The 19,444-nt window shown below is 45.1% G+C and overlaps 1 protein-coding gene across 3 annotated transcripts in view; it reads right to left on the minus strand.

Annotated features, from left to right (window-relative positions):
• The window catches only part of NT5DC3 (5'-nucleotidase domain containing 3), a 45,666-nt gene that overhangs the window by 22,081 nt on the left and 4,141 nt on the right, over nucleotides 1–19,444 (minus strand). For 2 of the 3 annotated variants that reach the window (XM_083700504.1, XM_083700503.1), the window contains exons 1-2: nucleotides 14,373–14,766; nucleotides 1,355–1,539 (exon numbers count right to left, since the gene is read on the minus strand). In XM_083700504.1, coding sequence (XP_083556630.1) covers nucleotides 1,355–1,539; nucleotides 14,373–14,634 — 447 coding nt within the window. In that variant the 5' untranslated portion in view covers nucleotides 14,635–14,766. Of the gene's footprint in view, nucleotides 1–1,354; nucleotides 1,540–14,372; nucleotides 14,767–19,444 lie in introns of those variants that run through there. The other variant, XM_083700505.1, reaches the window with a different exon arrangement.

A 19,444-nucleotide genomic window follows, 5' to 3' on the forward strand; every position in this document is an offset into this window, starting at 1 on the left:
CAGCATAAACTTTCCCTCTCAAGGAGAAACATTGTTTTACCCTGCAATGACTAGTTTTTTTGCTCCTGGAAAGTTCTGGACCCTGACAGACCAATCCTACGCATGTTTACTCAAAAGCAAATCCCCACTTGGCTCAAGGAGATTTACTTCCAAGTTAGCGCATCTGAGATTGCAGCTTTTACATTCAAGTAGATTAGGGTGGGGAACTTCTTCCAGGCAAAGGCCACATTCCCTCCTGGGCAACGTCCAGGGGGCAAAAGTGGGCAGAGCAAATGTAAATTTGGCCTTCGTTCTATAGGCTAGTTTCTACACACATACACTCCTCTCTATCCTCCATCTAGGCAAATAATACATTCAATAATACCTTCTAGTCAGGCAAAAACCCTCAAGGAGGCAGAACCATCGAGGTGTGCAGTTTGAGAGGATGTATGGACAGGGGAGAGTCCTGAGGGCCAGATACAATGAGTCATTTGGCCCCAGAGACTTAGGTTCCCCACGCCTTAAGCAGAGGATTACACACATGAACTGATACTTGGAAAGCTAAGTAGAGATCTTACTCCTATCTCTGTATACATAATTCAGTAGTGCTGAAAGACAAGGGAGTTGTATTACCAAACATTTCAGACTGAGTTGTGAAGGTTGCATGAAGACTCTATTTTAGCTGTAAATGGATATCGTTTTAATTGCTATAGCAACCAGCTGGTATGCAAGCTTGTTCATGAAATATATGCATTTCAGAAATCGGCAACCTGATTTACAACTGGATCTCGTGCCCACGGGCAATCTTTAGGCATGTGGGAAGCCCCATTAAGAGGCGAGGTTTGGAAGCAAACCCCACACATAAATCACAAAGTGGGGGTTGCCGACAGCACCAATCAGCTTCGACAACAAGCCCCCTTGGCTGCACTCGGGGGTTCCTGATGGGGAGCGCCACCTTGCAGCCAATCCTAGCCAGGTTCACTCTCAGCAAGCCCTGCTTGCAAAGAAGCAATTACAACCAAGAGTTCACTTTCAACTTCTGATGCTCTTCCTTTGTAGTCACATTCTTCCCTGGCCCACACCTGGGTGAGGGATAGCTCAGTTGGTAGAGCATGAGACCCTTAACCACAGGGTGGTGTGTTTGAGCCCCACATTGGGCAAAACATTCTTGAACTGCAGGGGGTTGGACTAGATGACCCTCGTGGTCCCTTCCAATTCTACGATTCTATGATTTTAAGTCAATCTGCACTGACAAATAAGCACTAGGAAAGGAAGACAGCAGAAGATCAAGCTCCTGGGGTAACATTACTGCAAACTACTTTTACAGGTATTCATACATTTAAAACATGTACTTTCACACCCCCAAATATCTTACCCGGTGTTCATTTATCAAAAGATCCCGAGCAGCATTGAAGATCAATGTGTGCAAATGCTTGGAATAGAAGACAAGTGTGTAGTCATAATCAAAGCCATAGATTTCTATGTCGGAGAGACTCATTTCATTGTTTGAAAAGATAGCATCTGGATTCAGCAAGTTACTCATAATGGAAGGAACCAGGTCTGTGGGAGAGAGGCATAAACACACAGGGAGATTTTCTAGATTTTTCAGAAATAAGACGTCCCAGCAAAATGACAACAAAAATGTATTCCAAAAAGGGATGGATCTTGCAAGATACACACATTATTGCAATAGTATTCATTAACAATGCACTTAAAATAAAATAAAATAAAATAATTATTTATACCCCGCCCATCTGGCTGGGTTTCCCCAGCAACTCTGGGCAGCTCCCAACCAAATACTAAAAACATGATACAGCATTAAATATTAAAAACTTCCCTAAGCAGGGCTGCCTTCAGATGTCTTCTAAAAGTAAGATAGTTGTTTATTTCCTTGACATCTGATGGGAAGGCGTTCCACAGGGCAGGCGCCACTACCGAGAAGGCCCTCTGCCTGGGGCCTACTTGCAGTGAGGGAACCGCCAGAAGGCCCTTGGCGCTGGACCTCGGTGTCCGGGCTGAACAATGGGGGGTGGAGACACTCCTTCAGGTATACAGGGCCAAGGCCATTTAGGGCTTTAAAGGTTAACACCAACACTTTGATTTGTGCTTGGAAACGTACTGGGAGCCAATGTAGGTCTTTCAGGACCGGTGTTATATGGTCTCACCGGCCACTCCCAGTCACCAGTCCAGCTGCCACATTCTGGGTTAGTTGCAGTTTCCGAGTCACCTTCAAAGGTAGCCCCATGTAGAGCGCATTGCAGTAGTCCAAGCAGGAGATAACTAGAGCATGCACCACTCTGGTGAGACAGACTGCGAGCAGGTAAGGGTCTCAGCCTGTGTACCAGATGGAGCTGGTAGACAGCTGCCCTGGACACAGAGTTGACCTGCGCCTCCATGGACAGCTGTGAGTCCAAAATGACTCCCAGGCTGCGCACCTGGTTCTTCAGGGGCAATTACCCCATTCAGGACCAGGGAGTCCTCCACACCAGCCCGCCTCATGTCCCCCAAGAACAGTACTTCTGTCTTGTCAGGATTCAACCTCAATCTGTTAGCTGCCATCCATCCTCCAACCACCTCCATAGGACCTTCACTGCTCACATAGGACCTTCACTGCTCTCACTAGTTCTAATTTAAAAGAGAGGTAGAGCTGGGTATCATTTGCATATTGATGAACGCCAGCCCAAAAGGATAATGCAATGGACTTGCAGTTCACAAACCATGTATTTCAAAAGGGACTGCATCACTCAGGGACTGCAACAGAACGAGTCGTGTGTGAATTAAGAGGCACACTATGCCCCACACAGGGCACACGCAGACCTGAAAACAATGCAGTAAGGTGGCAGTTCTTACAGGTAAGAATCATAGCTGTCTTAAATGAACTTCACAAAGTATTCCCTTTATGCTAACCCATTGGTTATTTTCACTTACCTGTATGTAAGAATTTGGCCTGTTTCCTTTCCTACCTCTCATCTTCATTTTTGTTCAACTGCTTTTTAAAAAGAAAAATCCCCTGGCACTAACTCTGAGGATAACAAAGGTAGCACTTCATCACACACTTACCTGAGAGTAAATCCCATTGAACTCATCTATATTTATCTATTTCTTAGCCCTCTGCCCTTCACAAAAAAAATCCCAGGGTTTACATCACAATAAAGCTGTAAATACAATACAGATAGTGAACAGAGCAGCAGTTAATGAATTTAGGCTTGCACTCCATTCTACTTTCAGAATAATTTAAGCTGTTTATTAGTAAGACATAACGTGTATGTGTGTACACACACACACACACACACACACTTGCTTGTTATACAAACACCAAAAATTGTTTAGAAAAGCATTTACAGTGGCTTTGAAACAATTAACACAACAGAAAATATTCTGATCTAATCTCAGACACAAGCCAGAGAGGTTCAATGAAACTGAATTTCAGTTAAAAGGATCCTTCTACTGTCACCTAGAACTGGGATAGGAAACACTGTGACCCTTAAGATGTTGTTGGAATAAAACTCACATCAGCCATAGCCGATGGACTGACATGATGGGAGTTGATACATTTTTCATTTAAAAATAAATAAATCTGGGGGGTTGCTCTCTTCCATTGTATTCCCCTCTGCCCTGCCAGGTTTTCTTCCATTCTCCCTCCAATCACTCAGCATTCTGTGGCTTCTGAGTCCCCCAAGTCCTCCCTGATCTGTTTTTGGGGTGCCCGCCTCTCTGAGTTCCCCCTCCCCTCCAAAAATATTTTGTACTTCTGCAAATGTTTTGGTTCATCCAAACCTGCTGAACATCTCCCACTAGTGTGCTGGTGGTGCCATAGATCCTCACTCAAGAGGCAGAATTTGTTATTTGTGCATAGGGTAGATAATATTTGCAGAATGCCTTCCAAATGCTTTGGCATGCAATCCTTAAAACAGAGCAAAATCAGAATTGTTATCTCCCACATTGCAAAAAAAAAGGGGGGGAGGGGGGATGAGGTTGAGAAAGAAAGGCTTGCCCTAAGACAACTTTGCATGTCCATGGAAAATGTTGAGTTTTAATAGGATGCTTTCTGGTTTATAGCTCAGTCTTAACCGCTATGTCAGCCCTCAGATCCTTTTCTTCAAACTGTTTGAGAGAGACTAGCAACGATCTAGGTCAAACAAAATAATTGCTTGGAAATCCTTACCTAATTAGGCAGATGGGAGAATATATTTTAAAGTAGTACCCAGAACCTGGAACTGCATGACACAATCAGCATTTTTTTAAAAAAATGCATACCAGAAACGCAGCATTTTGAAACAACCATAACTTCGCCCAGGAACATTATGCATCCACCTCACTTAGACAAAGCAAGAACAATTTGTGTATTTCTGGCTGCAAATAAAGCACGGAGCCACACCAGAAGGTTTCACTAATCTTAAAAGCTGTAAGCAAACTGCAGCCAGCCTGAAAATCCTGCTTAGACAATCTGCGTGAAAAAGTTCCCACCCATCCTAATTCATATGGGACTGTATCTTGAACAGGCACGTTACTGTGTATTTTCACAGTGATTACACACGTTCAGGAAAGTCACGTTTTTGGGTCTTGTGGTGCACTAAGACTCATGGCACAAGAACCTCTGGACCTTTCTAGCATGGGGAGTTACAGAGCAGATGGGGAGCCAATACTGGAATAATCAAACAGATGTTTCATTATGGAGACCAAAAAAAATAGGTGACACAACAAGGCAGCATTCAGACCAGTCCAGCAACTATTTGGTTAAATGTATGGAAGATTAGTTATAAAGTAAATGAATGTATGTATTTCCAAAAGACAGGCATGTGAGAAGCTCAATTGGGTTAGGAGGAGATTCCTGGTGGTGAACAACACTTTGCTAGGGGGGGCAGCATGGGTAACTTGCTTGAAAGTTGAAAGAGAGAGAGAGAAAGGGTTCTGAATTAGAGAATCTTTAATGAAAACATTTAAAAATAATAATAATTAGAAATAATAATACTAAATAAATAAAAAAATAAAAAAATAAAAAAATTATTATCATTATTATTATTATTATTTATACCCTGCCCATTTGGCTGGGCTTCCCCAGCCACTCTGGGCAGCTTCCAACCAAATGTTAAAATACTGTACAGTAATACATCAAACATTAAAAGCTTCCCTAAACAGGAAGAAAAAAAAGAGAACCCCCAAATGCAGAATGTTACCTACCCAATGCAGGAAAGAAAAATGGTTTCTTCTTCAGAAAAAAAGGGAGCCAAGAAAGATGTGGTTCAGAAGGCTATTCTCTGGGACCAGTCCATTGGACTTGCTTTTTCAAGTCTGCAGAAGCGGGAACTGAGGAGCAATGGAAGCCCTTTCAGGTCCTTTTAACCTTGCGCTTTATGTGGATTTATTGGATAGAGGCAATGGAATGACAACATAAGGCTGTGCGTTCCCCAGAGCCCTGACTCAATTCGAGTACAAGATAAAGTTAGCAGTGGTGAACAAAACAAGGAGAAGCGTAGAAGGATGTGTGAAGCTAACTGAATCTGGGCCAACTTCAAACAAAATGGGCCAAATTGGAACAGTGATTTGTGGGCACCTTTAAAAAACAACAACAGATTAAGCTATATGGGAGAGGGGAGATTTTGCTCCCCATTGTAATTGAGAGGCTGGTCCCAAGTTGCAGGAAGTTTTCTTAAAATAAAAATCACAGAGCATGATGTTGTTCATTGTATTAAATTGAAAGAGCAGCTGTATTTGTCTTAGCACAGCTCTGTGCTGATGAATGATCTAACTTGTGGGAGGGGGATCTCTCTCCCTTTGTCATCTGCATAACAAAAATAGGCAAAGAGACATAAGGGGGCTAATACACAACTAACTGTCCTTTCGGGCCAGGCATCTGCAGTGTTACATGAAATGCCTTGGTGACAGCAGAATAATTTTCCACAAATCATGTCGCTGAAAAGATAAAACAGTAGTTGCAAGTCACAAGCTATACTATAAAATCAATTGCAGTAGAATAACCTTCAGACTCTCAATTGCTTTAATGTTTCAGTTGTTATGCAATAATAAAGTTACTGAATGCACCTGTAGTTCTCTTACTCAAGTACCCCAAGGCTATTATACTAGGAAGAAGGAAAGAAACTCCAGTAACATAGTCTCAAGGTTACAGAGTAGAAATTTGTCAAACTTTTAAAGATGCATTTATAGCTACAGCACACATACAAAGAATGGGGGGGAATGGAACAGGAGAAAGCAACTGTTTAAATTTTCTCTGAAGGTGACACACCAAAACAATAAAACAATAATATTTTATTTCCTGAGTGAACAGGACTGTTTTAAGATAAAGGTAAAGGTAAAGGTACCCCTGCCCATACAGGCCAGTCTTGACAGACTCTGGGGTTGTGCGCCCATCTCACTCAAGAGGCCGGGGGCCAGTGCTGTCCGGAGACACTTCCGGGTCACGTGGCCAGCGTGACATCGCTGCTCTGGCGAGCCAGAGCCGCACATGGAAACGCCGTTTACCTTCCCGCTGGTAAGCGGTCCCTATTTATCTACTTGTACCCGGAGGTGCTTTCGAACTGCTAGGTTGGCAGGCGCTGGGACCGAGCAGCGGGAGCGCACCCCGCTGCAGGGATTCGAACCGCCGACCTTTCGATCGGCAAGTCCTAGGCGCTGAGGCTTTAACCCACAGCGCCACCTGCGTCCCCTGTTTTAAGATAATATCCTTCAAATGCTGTTTTAATTAAAACTGTGTTCTACTTAAACCAAAGGCATTCATTACAGTGATTAAATTACCTGAACGCAAATTAAAGGGCTGATGTCTAGGAAATTGGTTTCCAGTAGCCCTGCTCTATTTTAGGAGTCTATTAGGTTTTTTTTACATGTAAATGGATAACAGCATCAAAGGAAATGATACTAAAAGCAGAATGCTGACGTTTGCCTGAAGATGAAATAAACCATATCAAAAGTTATTCAAATTAAGAACCACTATTTGAGATAAGCCTGTTTGAAGCTATTGGCCTCATCTGCACTATGCAATTAAAGCAGTATTGGACCACTTTAATGGCTTCCCCCAAAGAATCCTGGGAACTTCAGTTGGTTAAGGGTGCTGAAAATTGTTAGAGAGATCTCTTCTCTGCTCCCAGAACTATAATACCCAGAGCAATTTAAGAATCTATCATCCCAGGGTACTCCAGAAAGTATAGCTCTGTGAGAGGAGTAAAAATGTCAGACATCTTCAAAATAAGACAATGAAAATGAAAGTTGCACTCTGGTCAGAACTCACTGGGAGTTCCGGAAGTCAGTTCTTAACCCGAAGCATTCTTAACCTGAGGCGCACGTTCCCTACATAGGCCTCCCGCAGCCCTGGAAGCGGATTGCGTTCGTATCCTGGGGCAAAGTTCACAACCCAGGGCACCTACTTCTGGGATTGTGGAATTCGTAACCCGAAGCAGCCGTAAGCAGGACTGTTCGTAACCTGAGGTACCACTGTACTCATTCCTTCACTTTGTGCCTCTCCAATGCCTTCAATGAACTCGCTGCTATAGATGCTTGGATCATTTCACTCCTAGTCAGTCTACTGCTGCAAGCAGAGTTTTCCCAGCATTAAGCCATAATATTTGGCTTCCCCAAACTTCTCCCCAGCAGCCTGCAAAGCCATTTAGTTTATAATTACATTATAAGATGAGACCGCATGTAGCAGGAACCCACTGGGGAAAGTGTTTTGTTATGATTTACACAAATCTTTGAAGCCTGGGTTCTCTCTTGCAGCACTCTCATATGTCAACGCACCAACGAATCCCTTACCCCCTCAGCAGGGCCCTCGCTAGGTCTTCTTTTTATTTTGGTTGTATGTATGTTTATAAAAAAAAAGTACCATAAAGTAGACATCCCACAAACTGAAAATCCAACCAACAGCCTTGCCAGCCTCACTTCCATGCTTCAGATAAGGAAAAGGAAATGTCAAGAAATTTACAAAGTTTGACAAAGGGGACAAAAATGCAGCTTGGTTATGACCGGCTTTTGGAATATAGAATGGACCCGGAGGGTCATCTAGTCAAATGCCCTACAATGCAGCAAACTCCACACGTGGTCCCCCATCCAATTTGAAACCACAGTGGACACTGCTTAGCTTTGCAAATGTGCTAGCAGTTTTATGGCTGCACCATAGGAAGCAACCCCTTGTGCTGTGTATCAGAGAGAGGCATTTGTGTGAAAGCACCCCTTGCACTCAGGCTTGACTTTGTTATCTCTCTAAGACCACCCAAAACTGCCCACTCTGAAGATACTCATTGCTAACCTTCCTGAAGAATGCCATGCTTTATAGATCAAAAGAAGCTCCCACCTTCATCTCTAGAAAAGAAAAAGAAGAATCTGGTATCATAGCCCTGATACTGCATTCTAGAAGACCAGAAGGAATTGTGTGACCTAAAGCTGGGAAAGAATCAATATACACTTCAGTTAATTTACACAAGAATTTCTAAGAATTAAACATCCATTTATCACTGAGGGTCTTATGTTCACAGCCGAACAGAGGGGATGATGGAATCATAGAATTGTAGAGTTGGGACCACCAGGGGCATCTAGTCCATCCCCTTTTATGCAGGGTCCATCAGTACTGTCTACACTGACTAGTAGCAATTCTTCAGGGTTTCTGACTGGGAACATTCCCAGCCCTACCTGGAGGTGCCAGTAGGACCCTGCGCATGCCAAGAGCTGTTTCACCACAGAGCTACTGCCCTTTCTAGAGCAGATAGCAGACTAGCTGCTTAAGAGCAACCGAGAAGAACAAACAAGAACAAGGCACATGCTTATTGGTTTCTATTTCCTAGTAAATAGTAAATCCTGAAACAGCCAAGATTGCTAGAAACAACATCTTAAATTAGCTTCCTTTTCCCTAGTCAAAACAGCATGGCAGCAACCCTATGATTGGTTCCCCAACTAAAATTAAAATTAAGCAGAGCAGTCCAATGTCAATAAACCACTCCTGGCAAATTTCATTTCAACAACCACTAATAACTCACTGCAGTTCTCCATTTGAAAGTTATCCCATGGAAGCCAAGTACCCACTGCTTTGTTAACTAGGTAAAATTGCAACAAGTAATTCACAGAAGTTCACTGCCACCACTATGTGCACGGCTACATGCAGTATCAGCTTACTGTATGTTACTTTCTATAATAAGGGTTGATCTGTCTTGCTGGCATGTTTAAAGCAACCCACACTTCATATATCTGAAAGCCAGCTTGATCCAAACTGAGAAGCCACTGCTCCTCCTAGAAATTGTTGTGAGTCGCCTCAAGAGCTAGCCTTGGTTTTGAGCTCAGAAGCAATGTGCTTGACACATTTCAATTTCGTATTACTCTGGCCATGGTGACCCACTGAAGTGATGCTTTCACTTTTCACCTTGTATATTTGTCACTAGATAAATTCACGCATAACGTTTTTCAAATAGATTCATTACAGATCTGTTGGGAAGTACTCCGTGTACCACTGAACAATTTGAAGCATGGAGGAAAACCGATTCAACTGCAGGACTATCCTTTCCATTTCATTAGTTTTAATGACTGGCACAAAATAAGCTGCAACCAACTCTTCTATTTTACACCTTCAAACCACCAACCAGTTCCGATTACATAAAAATAAATGTTTAGTCAAAATTAAGAAGAACTCTCTGATGGTAGGAGCTGTTCCAACAGTGAAACAGTATCTTGGAAGGTGGTGAATTCTCCCCAGAGGCTTTTAAGCAGAAGTTGGATAACCACTTATCAAGGATGCTGTAGAAACAGATTTCCTGTATCAGCAGGCAACTACAACAGAGGACTTTTCAGGTGCCTCCAAATTCTGATTCCATGAAAGCACAAAATTAAGTACTGTATCTTTTTGAATAGCTACTAAACTATACGTTAACCTTTTTAGGGGTATAAAATGGGTGTTTGAAAAGAAGCGTAAAAGCAGTTTAGGAAAATCAAGGATGCCTGGGGAGGGGAAACAGCAAGAATGGAGACAGAGGTTTGGTTCAGACATAAACAATCTCAGTTTACCAGTCTGAGAATAAGCACTGTGTGTACATTCTTCCTCTCTTCTCTTATGCACTTTAATGCAATTAAACTGAAGTTTTCCATTACACCCAGGAAACTGTGATTTAAGATGTGACTATAATCCTGGCTTGCCAACTACAAACAAAATATTGCATTAAGTCCCAAAGGGAAGGGGGAGGAGACAGTGTGTATGCACATGACTTATCAGCCCAATAAACCATTGCCCATGGTTTATTGGATTAGGATTTTTATACTGTATATGAACCAGCAAGACTGAAAAATAACCAGGGTTTTTTCCAGCCAGAACTCACTGGAACTCAGTTCCAGCACCTCTGAGGTGGGTGCCATTGCCAAATTTATAAGATAACAAGCATGCATGGTGAGTTCCGGCACCTGTTTCTGGAAAAACAAAAAACGTTCAATCTGCCATGTTCCGGCCCTGGAAATCCATGCATGAGAATCATGTGACTGCTGCATCACTTAGATTTTTATATAATTTGTACATAATCATAAGAAGAGCCCTGCTGGATCAGACCTAGGGGATATATAGCCCAGTGCCCTGTTTTGTTTTGCACTGTGGCCAACCAGTTGCACATGGAAAGCCCAGAAGCAGCACATGAGCATAGCAGCACTCTGTCCACAGGGACTAATATAAAGAAGTACAGTGCCTCTGATCCTGGAGACAACATATCGTCATCATGACCAGTAGCAACTGACAAGCTTATTTTCCATGAATTTGCCTAGTGACCTTTTACGTTGGTCGGTGCAACCAACTATTTGCAGCAAATTCCAAGGTTGTTCCTTTTGCCTGCCCTGTCTCTCCCCTCATTCAGTTTCACTGGATGATCCCAGGTTCTCGCATTATAAGGTGGGGCAGAGGCAGCCAGTCTTGTGCCACTTTCTCCACACCATGAATTTTATAAGCCTCTGTCATGTCTCCCTTACTCACTACAGTGCTTCTCAAAAGGAATCAATTCACACGTTCAGAAGAAAAATCCAGTGTCAAGCATTCTCAAGTGTTGTACACTGATGTGTGAAATAGCCAATGGGGTACTATACCTACAGGAAACATTTCTTGGTTACTCAATAGGAAGGGAATAAGCACAGATGCAAATTATTAAAGAGATGGAAATTCGTCATTTCCCAATACAATTTAGACTTATTTACACCTCTCGTAACAAAGTTTTTCAAAGCCTGTTAGTTTCTTAAATTGAGCTTCCCCTCAAAGGCCCATACAAGCACTTTTGCATGTGGGAGATGTATTATTCTGTCCAGCAGCACCTGCAAACACTCCATATTTTGAAATGAGAGCTCACTGATTACCACACTGGCACAGAAACACTATTCATTTAATTTCATTTAATATTAAAAAGCCTCCAAGAAATCTGCCATTTGGACCACACGGTTCAGAGGACCAGCCCAAACAGAATGGTTTTTGCCCATTTTATCCAGTGTCTAGGGCCCACGTCATTCAAGACAAGACACTGGTTGGACACTGTGAGAACAGGATGCTGGCCTAGAATCCAGCAGGCCGTTATGTTCTGATGACGTTGCACAACAGCTCCCATTGTATCTAACCACTGGCTATGCTGGCTGGGACGGAGAGGAACCAGAGCCCAACAACATGTGGAGGGCCACAGGTTCCTCATCCCTGCTCTAGAAGCATGTATGTGGAGCACTTTTTGTAGCATTTGTAACCCTCCATTCATTAGAAATTGAAGGGCTGGTTACAAATGTACAATCAAACCAGAAAATATACAATGTCACAGTAGGTAACACAAATACTAAAAGCTAGGTGGCAACAATAGCCAATGTTTGAGTAAATAAATAGGCCTTCACCAAGTGCCTAAAACCAGTCAAGGTCTGGGGCTCTCTCTAACATCCAGAGAAAGCAGATTTGATAGAATGGATGCGCTACCACGGACGACTTTCCTCCAGTTGATCCAACCACTCAGAGCCCCTTAAGACCACAGTACTCGACAAATACTGACCTCAACAGTCCACACAGCAGAGGTTGACAATAATTGTATCACTGCAAGCCATACAATTTGCAAGTCCTTTCTCTTCGCCAAGTATCAGAGCAAAATGCCCTCTTTTCAGGAATGCTGCTTTCCAGCCTTCTGGTTTTGCACTAGTATACCAAACTAAAGGTAAAGGTAAAGGGACCCCTGACCATTAGGTCAAGTCGTGACCGACTCTGGGGTTGGGGCACTCATCTCCCTTTACTGGCCGAGGGAGCCGGTGTACAGCTTCCAGGTCATGTGGCCAGCATGACTAAGCCGCTTCTGGCGAACCAGAGCAGTACACGGAAATGCCATTTACCTTCCCGCCAGAGCGGTACCTATTTATCTACTTGCACTTTGATGTGCTTTCGAACTGCTAGATTGGCAGGAGCAGGGACTGAGCAATGGGAGCTTACCCCATCACAGGGATTCGAACTACCAACCTTCTGATCAGCAAGTCCTAGGCTCTGTGGTTTAACCCACAGCGCCACCCGCGTCCCATACCAAACTAGTTGTGTGGAAATAGTGCCCTAAAGATACGCACACGTAACTTGTTATCTGACATTTTGCTGGCACCTCAACTCAGACCTGGAAGGGAAAAATTGTTACTGCATATTCAAAAAGGAAATTGGTTGCCCATTTAATCTAAAGTAATACATTACTCATCACTGCCACACGTCTTATTTCATTAATTCTCTTACATTTATTTCCCACCTTTTTCCATCATGAAACCCAAGGCAGTGTATAGTGTATGTCTAAACCCAGACCTGCTTAGTTTCAGCAAAGTGGAGGTCTCATGTACCTAGTTTAGATGACACATAATGAGCACCATTTGACGGATGAAACTGCAACAAACCCAGGTTTGCCACCAAGTGGACTTTCAACCGAAGTAAAAACAAATCCCACTACCCTGACAAGCTGGTCAATATTATTTGCTTAATTCAGCCCTTGTTTTCTTGAGGTGCTTGGCTGGAAGCCACCCACCCCAATTTCCCGGTCTCAACTGCATTTCTTACATTAAACAAAATAATTTTCATTTCTTGCAACTTTCTCTGAAATAAAAAGAATAAATAAAAAGGACACCCCATGTGTAATTTCTTTCCTGTTGATTATATGACTCCAAACACTACCCACTCATGATCCCTCAAATTTCAGTCTGGAGTGGACCCTGCAACAGAGCCCCTATTTTATGTGGCTGGAAGTGACTGCAGCCATGCCTAATGCGTAACAGAAACCATTCTGTTGCCCACAACCCAGCAACAAAAGACCTTATGATATCTTCTGACAGGACTGGGGAAGCTTTAATCCACTAGATGAACTGCTACTTCCATCTGCAGTAGTAACCATGGCCAATAACTGGGGGTGATGGGTCATGTAGTTCAGCAACATCTGGAGGGCCAAAGCTTCCCCACACCTGTCTTAGGAGTATATACCAACCTTTTTTTTTAATGAAACTATAAAGCAGTCCCTGGTGCCCTGACTTTTACCAGAACAGCAGCACACCACTCTCACAAACACAGTTTTCCTTGTCTAACACACAAAAAGCTATTAGCTCTACAAACATCAAGGAGTGAGGTGATCTCATCACAGATCTCCCACATCACATCTGTTTTGGCCTTCAATCAGAGAACCTATTCAGATAATCATGGCGTATGCAAATTTCCATATTGTCTTTTCAAGGGAGCAGGAAGAGAGATGAGTTGGCGCTCAGTACAGGAACTAGATTTTGGCAAACCACCGAATTCATCAGTGTCCAAGCACACACAGACAGAGATGCACCACAGACTAGGAGCCAACATATGCCCCACACTGGAAGCTATAATCTGGACTGGCAAGCAGAAGCCACCCCTATTCCACTTCTGCACCTACTGTCCCACCAGGAAGCTCCCCATTTAGTTTTTGGAGGGCCCCTCCAGGCAGATCCGTTAGGATGAGAAACTGCGTCTCAGCCAAGGTCACCTGAGCGAACTCCGGCGATTCGAACCCAGAGCTTGCCAGCCCAAAACGCTTTCCACCCATCCCCACGCGCTGGCTCTGGGTTCAAACCTCCGCGTGGCTGCGAAGCTCATGTTTGGTGACCTTGGCCAAGGAGGGCTCCTGCCCCACGCTTAAAGTGGAAGTGTCCCGCTCCCCTCCAAACACACCTCATGTGCTTTAAAGACACCTGGAGTCCCCTTGAGAAATGGGGGGGGGGGCACACACAAAAAAACCCAAAATAGGAAGGGAAAGAGCGGGAGGGGAGAGAGAAGAATGTCAGCAACCGCTTTCTGCAAGCCTAGAGGACCCGCGTGGCGAGGCTGTGGGGCGCCTTCTCCCTCCAGCCCCATAGCTGCTGAAACACACACACAACCAACCCCCCCTCCCCAATGCACCCCTCATTTAAAAACCTCTCACCTTTCGTCACTTTCTTGGCTTCGTTATAGCGCTTCCACAGGTAGTTTTTCATGTCCGGGGGCGGGGCGGAGGGCTGCTGCTGTTGCCGAGGGGCCAGCGTGCAATAGGGATTTGCCTTTAAGCCGCCGCCGCAGGAGCAGCAGAGCCCGGCTAAAGAGGCAGGAGAGGCGGCGGCGGCGACAGCAGCACTTGCCCGCCTCGCGCCGCCCTTCCCCGCTGACCCCAGCAAGACCCTGGCGGTAGAAGCGGCCGTGGCTGCCATGGCCGGCGCAGAAGCAGAAGCAACAGCTTCTGGCGGACTCCCCGGAATCGCTTCAGGAGAAGAAACGCGCGCCAGCTGCAGCCTCGCCTCCCTCCGCTGGCTCTGCGCTCCACTGGCGGCCGCCGCCGGCTGAAGTCACTTCCTCAAGCCCCGCCTCTCCGTCTCCCGGAGGGCAGGCAGGCAGCGAAGGGGCGGGCTTGGCGAAGGCACGTGGCTTGGCGGGAAGACCCGCTGCCTCCTTCTCCCCTCAGGAGCAGAGAGAGATCAAGAAAAATGCCAGAGCTGAACCCACTGGCTCCTTTTTCTCATTGTCAAACCCATTGTAGGCCCCTGCTTGGTACCGCCTTCGTGCCCCTATTGCCAACTTGCCTTGCTCGGACTAGGGCGGGGCCAAGGCATTTTAGCACCTAAGGCAAACCACAAAATGGCACCTCCCAACCCCGCCAGGGAAGAAGGGGTGAAGGAAGAGCTGCCTCAGGAACGAGGGAGGGAGGGTAAATATCTGCACTGGGATCTGTTGCCCCTCTGGATCTTGCCTCACCTTGCCTCATGGGTTACTGGCCCTGGGTAGGCAGGCGACTTGAGGAAAGAGGGCACGCTGCAGCAACCCTGCTGCACCTTTTAGTGTGTCAGTTCCATCTGGCCTAGGTCGGCATTTCCCAGACATGCACAGTATGTTGGGGTTTGGACCCAATACCTTTCTGCATGCAGAACATGTGCTCTGCCAGTTTGGGGCCAGTCCATGCATGAGGCAAGGTGTGGCAACCGCCTCAGGTGGCAGAGCCAGCTTCCAAGGAATTCATTGCTCTGTTGCCACCACAGTGATCTCCCACCTTTGTAGATCTTTACCCCCCCCCCCTTGTTCCTGTTGGATATTTTCACTCCCCACTTCTTCCCTGGGGAGGGAGGGGACACCATTTTGTGGTTCAAAATATCTTGCCATTGAGTTGTGGTCCTTTCCCTGTTAGAGACGGCTTTCATTCATTCCTTCATTTCTTCTCCAACCCTTCGGTCCTTACTTTGGTCCTCTTGTGCATGGACTGTTCCACTTTTACAGCATAGGGGATTCCCATCACTATAGGACAAAACCATCTAGCAATTTTCTTGTATAAAGTTCTTTAGATTTTTGGTACAGGTGTTGTCCACAACATCTCTGTGAGGTAGAATGACCTTGTTGTTATTTTCCAGGTGAGGCATCAACACGAATGGGCGGCTTGGCAACCGTCTCACCCAGAGGGCTGCTCTATATATTGCAAAAGAAAACATTTCAAGAAACCCTATATTATTCATTTACTTCCATTTAGGAATCACTTCCTATAAAACATCTCAAAGCGATTTTACAATGTGTCAGACAATCCATGCATGCCATAGAATAAACCTCACCAGAAAAAAAAAGGTTGCCCAACTCTGCTTTACAGTGTGACCCACATAATACTTAAACTCACCTCCTTTTAAGGCTAGTTAGTCCTATAGTAGAAATGGGGAACCTGGTACCCTCCAGGTGCTATTGGACTCCCGCCTCCCATCAGCCCCAGCCAGCATGGCCAAAGGTCAGGGATGGTGGAAGCTGTGGTCCAACAATATCTGTTGGACATCAGATTTTTTTTTGCCATCCCTGCCTTATGGAATTAGATTGGCAGGGAGAGAGCTGCCTGATTTAGGCTCACTTAAAGGTGAAGTACCACTGTGTTCAGGGGGGTCTTCCAGGTAAATATGTGCAGGATTTCTGCCTTCAAATGTTGGAGTCTTCATTCTTTGCCTAAGAGTCATTTATAAAACCTCAGTGGAAAAGAGCGTGGGAAGCAGAGGTCCATAATGTAAGACAATCTCTCACTTTCATTGCTAAAAGACCTCCTATGGAGCCATGTACTAGCTGAAGTCTATTTTAGTCACAAAAAGTGCCATGTCAACAAATTTGCAGGTCTCCAAGCTTCTAAGAATACCTTACATACATGAAATGATTAAACTCCACTACAAGGCTAATAATGTACTTGGCCCAATTTTACAAATACCCATTAATTTACCCAGTAGGAATTTCATGGTCTGTGTTGTTATGTATTGAAGTTCTCACCCTGGCCACCAGGAGTATTGTGTATGTAGTTTTCACTCAGGTCCACGTCAGTTATTTTAGGCGGGAAACCCTGGGTTGTTGTTGCTACAATGTTGACAGCCGGCTGCCTATAAAAGCAGGTCGGCTGAGCTGTGTGCTGTTCAGTTCTGTTCCAGCTTACAAATAAAGAGATACTTGGAGAAATCGCTGTGCCGTCTGCTATGTCAACCCACAACTTACACTGGCGACGAGGATGGGATCGATGGACATCAGAGCACAACCAGACGCGGCAACCCTCTGAGATGAGCTGAATCACGGAGCTGAAACACTGAGTGAAATCACGGAGCAGAACCAATTCAGAGCTGACCATCTGGCTAGAGCACTGTGTTCCATCCATCGACCTCCATGTCGACATTGGAACCATGGCTTCACTCGTGCCTCTACCACCATTTGCCCCAGCCTCTGAATCATGGGACTCCTACCTCACTCAGTTTGACTGCTACCTCCAAGCAAATGAGCTGACAAGAGGGTCTATAGAGCAGAAGCAGGGCCTCTTCTTCAGCCTTTTGTGGTCCCGAAGTGTTCGCGATGGCCCAAGCATCGGTTGCACCTCTAGCAGTCCAGGCAGCACCTTGGGACACGATTCAAGAGAAGCTCCACAACCACTACGCCCCAAAGCCGTCCAAGATTGCTGCCCGCCATGCGTTCTTCCACCAGAACCAGGCAGAGGGGGAGTCAATTAACAACTACACCGCCGCCCTCCGACAGGCTGCAATGCACTGCGAGTTCCAAGACTTAGATGATGCCCTGATGGATCAAATCGTCTGCGGGGTCTGGGACATCTGTCTGCAATGGCATCTCCTCGCCAAGCCAGACCTCATACTGCAGAAAGCCACTGAGGAGGCCGTGGCCTCAGAAGCTGTTGAACTCTCTGCCCAGGAAATCCACAAGGCCAGTAGACCGTATTTAAAGGACTATGTTGTTGGACATGTAACACTGTTGGTCTAAAGGAAGTATGTGAAATATAACCGATATGCTTTGTGCCTAATTGAACCATTACGTGTAGTGCTGTATATAAGAAAACCATTACGATTGTAACTAACGCCTAATCTCGGTGGGGAGGGGTGTTATGTATTGAAGTTCTCACCCTGGCCACCACGAGTATTGTGTATGTAGTTTTCACTCAGGTCCACGTCAGTTATTTTAGGCGGGAAACCCTGGGTTGTTGTTGCTACAATGTTGACAGCCGGCTGCCTATAAAAGCAGGTCGGCTGAGCTGTGTGCTGTTCAGTTCTGTTCCAGCTTACAAATAAAGAGATGCTTGGAAGAATCGCTATGTCGTCTGCTATGTCTACCTACTATTCAACATGTGTGTTTCTGGAAGTACAGAACCATTGCCTTGTGTATTATGTGATCATAATGTGATCACTTTTTGCTGGGTGACTATGCATTTGTCCTGCTGCTGGCTATTTCTATACTATTGTAGTTTTATTGTTCATGATCATAGAATCAAAACATTGCAGAGTTGGAAGAGACCACAAGGGTTATCTAGTCCAATTTCCTGTCCTGCATTGCAGGAATCCTGCTCATAGCCATCCCTGGGTGGGCTCAAACCACCAACCTTCTGATTAACAGCAAGATGCACTGATCCATTGTGCCATGGCGATTCTTTCTGTATTTTAATATAAATTAGACACCCCCAGGGAACTTCACACCCGGAGGCACACTCCATTGTCTCTCAAGACAGACAGATGCCAACAACAGAACTGTAAACTTTAAGGGTCTGATGCCCAAACTACATATTACATTATAGTTCTGTGCAGTTTTTCTTTAAGGATGCAATCAGGAGTGGATGGAAGTTTTCAAAACTTCAGAAGAGAAGCAAATTTGTCTCTTGCTCCTTTTTAAAAAGCTGGCTCAAGTTCTCTTTTAACGTCATTAGCAACAAGCATGTAAATTGTCCATTGTCTTTTCACTGCACAAAGTAAATGGCTCCAGGACATTGCGCAAGCTCTAAATAGATGCACACATTCAGAACAACCTGTTCATAGTTATTCAATGTAGCTTCAGACAGCAAAGTGGAAGATACACAAAAGCCTATGTAAACCTACCTGCTCAGATCCATTCCTCAGAGAAAGGAGGAATGCAGATTAAGAAAGATAAGGCCTAGGTGCTCCTCCTACCCTCACATCATTAGCCACCATTTTGTGCCAGCAAATCAGAAAATGCAGGCGCTATTTGTACTGTACATTTGTTGTGCTAAAATGACAGCAGTTTTATCCTCTTTAACGAGGTAAAGGTAAAGGGACCCCTGACCATTAGGTCCAGTCGTGGCCGACTCTGGGGTTGCGACGCTCATCTCGCTCTATTGGCCGAGGGAGCTGGCGTTCAGCTTCCAGGTCATGTGGCCAGCATGACTCAGCCGCTTCTGGCGAACCAGAACAGTGCACGAAAACGCCGTTTACCTTCCCGCCGGAGTGGTGCCTATTTATCTGCTTGCACTTTGAGGTGCTTTCGAACTGCTAGGTTGGCAGGAGCAGGGACAGAGCAACGGGAGCTTACCCCGTTGCGGGGATTCGAACCACGGACCTTCTGATCGGCAAGTCGTAGGCTCTGTGGTTTAACCCACAACCTAAATTCCCAGTATGTTCTTGAATCCCTCCTACAAAATACTGACAGTCTGGCGGAATTTTGGAGGTACAGCAGAGTTCTGGATACAATATGTCAAGAGGGGTGCAGTTCCCACCCACCCAACTCACA

The sequence above is a fragment of the Podarcis gaigeae genome, assembly GCF_964106915.1.
Source record: "Podarcis gaigeae genome assembly, chromosome: 10".
Classification (NCBI taxonomy): domain Eukaryota; kingdom Metazoa; phylum Chordata; class Lepidosauria; order Squamata; family Lacertidae; genus Podarcis; species Podarcis gaigeae.